Source organism: Poecilia reticulata, linkage group LG18 (assembly GCF_000633615.1).
Source record: "Poecilia reticulata strain Guanapo linkage group LG18, Guppy_female_1.0+MT, whole genome shotgun sequence".
NCBI lineage: Eukaryota > Metazoa > Chordata > Actinopteri > Cyprinodontiformes > Poeciliidae > Poecilia > Poecilia reticulata.
In genome coordinates, this window is record NC_024348.1 from 20,201,311 (window position 1) to 20,208,969 (window position 7,659).

General features: G+C 36.9%; 1 protein-coding gene across 1 annotated transcript in view; it reads left to right on the plus strand.

The window, feature by feature from the left end:
- Nucleotides 1–6,655, plus strand: part of LOC103480838 (protein NLRC3-like) — a 7,617-nt gene extending 962 nt beyond the window's left edge. The window contains exons 2-10 of the mRNA XM_008436029.2: nt 397–475; nt 964–1,068; nt 1,409–1,513; nt 2,374–2,540; nt 2,687–4,475; nt 4,990–5,163; nt 5,335–5,493; nt 5,576–5,622; nt 5,930–6,655. Coding sequence (XP_008434251.2) covers nt 411–475; nt 964–1,068; nt 1,409–1,513; nt 2,374–2,540; nt 2,687–4,475; nt 4,990–5,163; nt 5,335–5,493; nt 5,576–5,622; nt 5,930–6,456 — 3,138 coding nt within the window. The 5' untranslated portion in view covers nt 397–410 and the 3' untranslated portion in view covers nt 6,457–6,655. The remainder of the gene's footprint in view (nt 1–396; nt 476–963; nt 1,069–1,408; nt 1,514–2,373; nt 2,541–2,686; nt 4,476–4,989; nt 5,164–5,334; nt 5,494–5,575; nt 5,623–5,929) is intronic.
- The last annotated feature ends 1,004 nt before the right edge of the window (nt 6,656–7,659 follow it).

The window sequence follows — 7,659 nt, forward strand, 5'->3', positions numbered from 1 at the left end:
TATATGGTAGCTAGCAGCTTGTAGTTCCTCTTAAATAACAGCAGATGTCAGCAAAAGCTTTTAACGTGAATAAAAAAATCACATTGCATGTTATATGATAATTTTTAAACGTGCGCATCCTTCCTTTTTCTTAGTATCATCAGTGAACAGTGAAAATGCAAAGAACATCCATTTAAAGAAACCCAGGATTAAACCTAAAATAAATGTTTAATGTTAAATGTTTAGACACCAACTGACACTAATCTTACGTTTTTATATGTCGTACATGTTTGAGGATCAATGTCTGTAACTTAGATCTCGTAAATTTGACTTCTGAATACAAATGAAATCACTGAACCTAAATAAAAACTGTAACTGATTTATTTTGCTTGGATGTTTTATTTTTCTTTATTTTAGCTGCTGCAGCAGAAATGGCTGAAAGGAGAAAAAGGCAGCGGTCAGAGTCGACTGACTCCCCCAGTGAGTCGTCACACAGGTAAAGCTGAACCAAAACATTTATTATTAACCTTTTAGTTTGTTTCTTTTTGCCTCATTTTGCATTGTTTATCTGGGAAGTATCAAGATCAGAAGATCAATAAAAATAACACAAAATCTGTTGAGTCAGAAACAAAAGCTTGAATTATAAAAAGTTAAAGATCTTCTTAAAATCTGTACAACCATTACAAAACTGTAGAATCGTTAGAACAAGGACTTTTTGCACTGCTCTACTTTATAATTTCTCTTAATTAGGATTGTTGGGTTATGAGGTTTGTCATAATTAATTCTCTTTAAAATGTTGGAGTTTTATTTCCCTTTTTTCTTTGCCTGTTATCTTGGAAAAGTTGAATTAAATCTGTATATAACTGCAGATATAATAGTCCCTGCATTTGTCTTTCCTATTGAAATGTGGTAATATTTACCAGACACAGTAAATCAGTAAGGAAGGTTATGTTTGGCTCAAAAATAAAAATGATCTGTTTGTAGTTCACAGATGAGAAGAACTGAATCTCCAGCTCCCAGCGCTGTGTCGATGAAGAGCGATTCATCCAAGATTGATCCACCGTTTTTTAGTGATGAACCAGCTTCCAGGTAAATCTGCTTCTTTTTATCATGCTTAAAAAATAAATACCTGAATGAACTTTAGAAACATGTTGTTTTTCCTATTAGAGGGATTTGCTCCTACAGCACACTGTAAAATATTTTTTTCTTACAGTTAAAACTATTTGCTGACTTGAAACCTGAAACCTGAAAATGTATGAAAAAATGTAAACAATGCTTCAGTATTTTTGTAAATCGTCAGAGGTAAGTAGATTTATGCAAAACAGCAGCAGTTTGTTCATTTGTAACTTTATTTACATTTCTTTGTTGGGTTGATGAACATAGAACATAATTAACATATTAGTTTTAGTGAAAAGACTTCTCTTTGTAGTTCACAGTTGAAAAGAACCATGCCTTCAACTCCAAGCATTGTGTCCATGAAGAGCGATAGGTCCAGGGCTGAAATGCCTTTTTTTGCTCTTGAAACGTCTCCAAGGTAAATTATACAATTTATTATTGGTCTGAAAAGGTTTACACAAGATTTCTAAACAAAGTATGTAAACTGGCAAACCTCTGCTGGAAATCTGTGCAATGACATGTGATTTATACGTGATCTCCTAAACCTTTACGCTATTTGTCAAAACACATATATTGGTTACACAGAAACTTCACTATTTTGGCACAAGCACCACCCTACTGCTAGTCAAACATTGAGTAAACTACCTGACCTTCCTTACAGAACCTTTGATTTCCAATCCAATCCAACTTTATTTACAGTAAAACACAACATAACAATAAAAAAATAAATAAAAAAAGAACTAAAAAAAACTCTTACAGTTTAAAAACAAAAACATACAATTTAAAACTAGATCCCGCTGGTGTTGAAAGCCAAGTAAAATAAATGGGTTTTAAGACGAACTTTAAAAGTGGACAGTGAAGGGGAAAACATTTCACCGTTTGTCTCATTCTTGTAAACTCATTTCCCTTCTCAGGTTCATACTCAGTTGCTCCTCATCCGCTTGATTGTTCTTCTCATGACACTCATCTTTCTTCCCTTTAGCTTTTAAGCTAGTCAGTTTCCCTCACTGCTTGTTGGACCTTCAATCAAGTTTCCCTTTCACCTTTAGTTTTCCTTCCTTTATGTTCATTCCTTCTACACCTGTAAGTTTTCTTCATTCCCTTTTTTAAATTAAAAAATAATTTTTGCAAAACTTTCCCTGCCTTTTTTTAAACATTTGTCCTCAAACAACACAAGCATGATCATATTGTCTTGTCTCCTGAACTATATCTATTGATTTTTTAGTCCTTATTGTGACTGACATTAGTAATTTGATGGGTTTTTTTGTCCTGTTTTAGCCAACCACTGCACTGTTCAATGTGCGACAAGGTTTCAGCAGACCAACTCCAAATGTATTGTGGATGCCGGTTATGTAGAGATTGTGCCGTCTCAGAATCACACCGGTCTCCTTCAACAGTGGACACATGTTGTCCAAAATGTGGAAAGAAACCCAAAAGAACAGATGGTAATTTTTTTTAATTACTTCACTTCTTATAGTTCATCACAACTTAAATGTGTTGTTCTTAGGACATTTTTCAAGCATAGGGAGAGTTAAAGCTTAATTTAATAACATTATATTTGACTTCACTACTATGTGTTTGATTTTCACAGGAGAGGAAGACATTTTAAAACCAAAGAAGAACCTTCAAAAAGCAATGCAAAATAAATTTTCAGTCACAGGTGAAGGTAATGGTGACCAACAAATTTCACTGAAAAGTATTTACACAAATCTCTACATCACCATTGGTGAGAATAAAGAACTTTCTGAAGAACATGAGTTTAGACACCTAAAAGGCAGTCGTCAAACGCAGCCATCATTGGATTCCTCAGTGAAACTCACTGATATCTTTAAACCTTTGWYGRACCARRAKAAACCCAACAGAACAGTCGTAACTAAGGGAGTTGCAGGSATTGGAAAATCATWTTCTGTTCAGAAGTTCATCCTTGACTGGGCTGAGGAGGAAGCAAACMAAGATGTTGATTTTGTTTTCTGTCTTACTTTCCGAGAGTTGAATCTGGTTACAAGACAGAAAAGCCTCAATGATCTGCTGGTAGAGTTTCATCCKGCRCTSAAACCTCTGAAARATTCCTTGGCTTATGCCAAARCAAAGATAATYGTGATCCTTGATGGCCTGGATGAAAGCAGAYMTCCACTGGACTTTGAGGACAYGAAGMCAGTGTCRTCTCTGAGGGATGMAACATCTGTAGGYAACCTACTGGTAAACCTCATCAAAGGTAACCTTCTTCCTGATGCAAACATCTGGATAACGTCCCGTCCAGCAGCAGCCAATCAGATCCCTRCAGAGCACATCRACATGGTGACAGAGATMAGAGGATTCACRGATYCTCAGAAAGWSRAATATTTCAAAAGGAGATTCAGCGATGAYCCACGTCTTGCTGAGAGAATAACTAAACATATCCAGTCCTCACAAAGTCTTGACATCATGTGCCAGATTCCRATCTTYTGTTGGATTTCTGCTGTTTTATTCCAGGATRTCTTTGGTGGAGAGGCAGACACTGAAATCCCTCAGACTCTGACAGAGATGATGGCACAGTTTGTTTTTGTYCAAACAAAACGCAGAAGCAGAAAATATGAAACAAAGAGTGAGACACACAAAGGRAARCTTYTACAGACACACAAAGAGTTTCTTCTGAAACTTGGGAAGCTGGCATTTAATCAGCTTCTAGAAAATAATGTAATCTTTTATGAGGACGACCTGAGAGATAGCAATATCGACACTCAAGAAGCTTCTATCTACACTGAGTTTTGCAACACAGTTCTTAGAGAAGAAGAAATCTTCCACCAGAGAAAAATCCACTTCTTTGTGCATCTGACCCTCCAAGAGTTCTTTGCAGCTCTCTTTGTCTATGAATGTTTTGTAACCAAGCAAACCAAGCAGCTTGGGAACTTCCTTGATTTGGAGGACCGAGACCATGCTTTAGTTGATCTGGCAAAGAAGAYGGTTGAAAAARTYCTGCAGAAGAAGAATGGGCATTTAGATTTTTTCTTGCGATTCTTCCTTGGTCTCATGGTTGAACCCAACCGAAGAGCCGTTCAGGGCATGTTGACGTCTGTGGACCCAAACGAYGACACTGACAGAAAAGTCTTGACTTACCTGAGATCAATCCGAAGAAAGAACTTATCTCCAGACARCTGCATCAACATTTTCCAGACTATGGTAGAGATGAGACACCACAAACTCAAAGATGAGATTCAGGAATATCTGAAAATGGACGACCGTCCAAAAAAAGAGTTGACTCCCCTGCACTGCTCAGCCCTGGCCTACATGCTGCAGGTGTCCAAGAATGAACTGGAGGAGTTGGACTTAAAGAGTTACAACACAACAGATGAAGGCAGGAGGAGGCTCATCCCAGCAGTGAGAAGCAGTAAAAAGGCTGTGTGAGTCTCATCTTTCTATTTACAATAGATGTTAAGATGTTTTGAATAYAAATGAGTTTAGATCAAAGATTAAAGGTTTTCTTRCATAGATTGTAGGGATCTAATAAGATCTTGCCATACGAGAGTGCTGCTTCAAGCACTTCATGGTATGWAGAGATTAAGCAATCATTTGAATTATTATTTGTGYTAGATGTGTCTGGAATAGAGACACATCTAAAACATGCAGGACAGAAGTCCATGATGAGGAACTGCTGCCCTGATATGTTGGGTCACAAAGGTCTGGTCTCTGTGGAGAACAGARATCCTCCAWCAGGCASAACTTTTACTTAGTTCCTGTCTWATTTTGGTGAGTTTGTCTGAACTGTCGGCTGTTTACTGACAGGAATGACATGAGACGGTGTTCTGCTGTATAAGAAGAAATGRATCCATGCGTTGCACTGTTCCTGCTTTAGATTATGACCAAATATAATGTGTTTAAGCAACATTAAGTCTTACTTCTCTATACGCCCTGTAGGTTAAAAGACTGTAAAGTGACWGAGGAGTGGATTGAACATCTGGTCTTTGGCCTAAAGTTCCCGTTTTCACCACTGGAAGATCTGGACCTGAGCAACAACGATCTGAAGGATTCAGGGGTGAAGATGCTCTGTGATGGACTGTCCAGTCCTGGCTGCAAACTCAAAATATTGAGGTAAGATGGATGTAAAGCACATGTTCCCTATGCTGCAGTAATGGAATATAATGGTATTTATTCTTCGTTGTCAAAACTTGACTCTGAAACAAATATAAGATGTAATTTATTGACACAATATCTGTGTTAAGGTTTTGTGCAGATTAATCATCAACCTCTGTGTTTTCTCAGGTTGTCTGGTTGCCTCGTCACACAGACAGGATGTGAACATCTGGTCTCGGCGCTGAAGTCCAACCCGTCCCACCTGGTGGAACTGGACCTGAGCTACAACAATCCAGGAGAAACAGGAATTAAGMTGATTACTGAGCAACTGCAGCTCAAGAAACTACAGTAATTACAAAACTTTGGATTGTAATGTATGGCACTAAGATGAAAAGATTCTATAGTTTCTAACTCTGTTCTCTCTTTAAAGTTTTGATCATGATGGACCCAATCGGATGAAACCAGGCTTTAAGAAGTGTAAGTATTTTACTCTTTGGTTGTTATTTTATTTCTGGTAATCAAACAAAGATAACATTATTCCCACCTGGACTAAGGAACATAAAGAAAACCAGTTCTAAAATAGAAAAACAGACTTGCACACTTACATTTCTGTAAATTGGGACACCGCACATTAATCTAGAAATACGTCTCAATTTAGATATTGAGGAATTAGAACAATAATTGCTACATTTTTCTTAGGAAGGTACCTTACTCTCCTCCATGCCAGTGGTATGAGCTTTTATGAGACGCTGTACATTTGAACTCCTTGTTTTTATTTTTCCAGATGCCTGCTCCCTCACCCTGGACTCCAACTCTGCACACAAGAAGCTGTTTCTCTCTGAAGGGAGCAGAAAGGTGACCTGGGTGGAGAACGAGCAGCCTTATCCTGACCACAAAGAGAGGTTTGATCAGTGTCTGCAGGTTCTGTGTAAACAGGGCCTGCAGGAGCGCTGCTACTTTGAGGTGGAGCTGGTGGAGCCCTGCACCATCGGCTTAACATACAGGAGCATCGGCAGGAAAGGAGACGGAGACGACTGCAAGCTGGGGATGAACAATAAATCCTGGTGCAAGATCTGCTCAGAGGAAGGTTGCTACATAAGACACAACAGTAACAGTGTTTTTGTCTCCTCTCTGCGCTGCTCTCGGGTTGGAGTGTATCTGGACTGGGAAGCCAGCAGCATCTCTTTCTACAAAGTTTCTCATGACAACCTCACCCACCTCCACACCTACAAAGATATAACATTCAGAGACCCTCTCTATCCTGCTGTTGAACTTTTTCCTCACTCTTCTGCTTTGTTTTGTCAGATATAATAAGCTGAGAAAAGGGAGCGGGGAGACATATGCAGTGTTAAAATAAACATTAAAATATGGTTCTTACACTGTTTCATGTAGTAGTACAACTGAAAGGTTTTTTTTAAAATAAAAAAATAGATGTTTTATTCCTGCTAAAGCTCATGCAAAGTAAATTACATTTTAACATGCCTGGTATGTTAAAACACTATAAACTGACTGCAGAGCAGTTTGAACTTCTGGTCTTTGGCCGAAAGTTTCTATTTTTCCCACCACAAGATCTGGACCTGAACACAAATTATCTGATGGATTCAGGTGTAAAAAGACTCTATGGTGGCCTTTTTAGTCCAAACTGCAAACTCAAAACACTGAGGTAAAGATAGACGTGTACTTACAACATTATGTTCCTTACGTAAAGGAAATGACATAATAATGGAATTACACATTCTTAAATATTAAGAAACTTTAAATTCAAATTAATAATTAACACTGGAACTGGGAGACATTTTAAATATCCAAAATAAACAAAAAAACAACTAAGAAAATTAATTATGAAGTCTGTGTAAACAAAATTGTCCTTCATAAAAAGGATTAGTTGAGACCAAAGACGTTTGTCATCCAGATTTTGGTAGAAACAGAAAAGAGACAAATGGTAAATCATGCAAACAGAAATTACTGAGCTAATTTAAATTTATCGTGCGATTAATAAATTTATTGCTTATTATAGGCCTATGTAATGCAGTACATAGTTTATAATTAAAATTAGTTATCAGGTGTTTGAAGCAGATGCTTACAGGACGGTTCTTTCATCGATTAAAATGACTAAATTGGACATTTAACAGTAAAACATTTTTTCTGACTCTCATCCAGTCTGAGGTTTTATTTGTGCTCTTTGATTAAATGTAAAATAGTATTATGATTGGTTTTTAGAACAGTATTCAGGTAAAGATCAGTAAAATAGAACTGCAGTGTATATACTTGCAATTTTAAACAAAATGTTAACTTGTATTAATTTGTCTTTATGCTTTTCTTTATACTTCATAAATGTACAGTCACTAAATGTCCTATTATCTGCTGCTTCTGACATAATTGACCTCCCCTAGACCTTATAGCAAAAAACAAAACAAAAAGTAAATAAGCAAATAAAAGCAATAAAAATATGAAAATAATACTCCTTCCTTCTCTGGTTCAATAAAATGTTATCTAACTACTGTTTGTTAGATA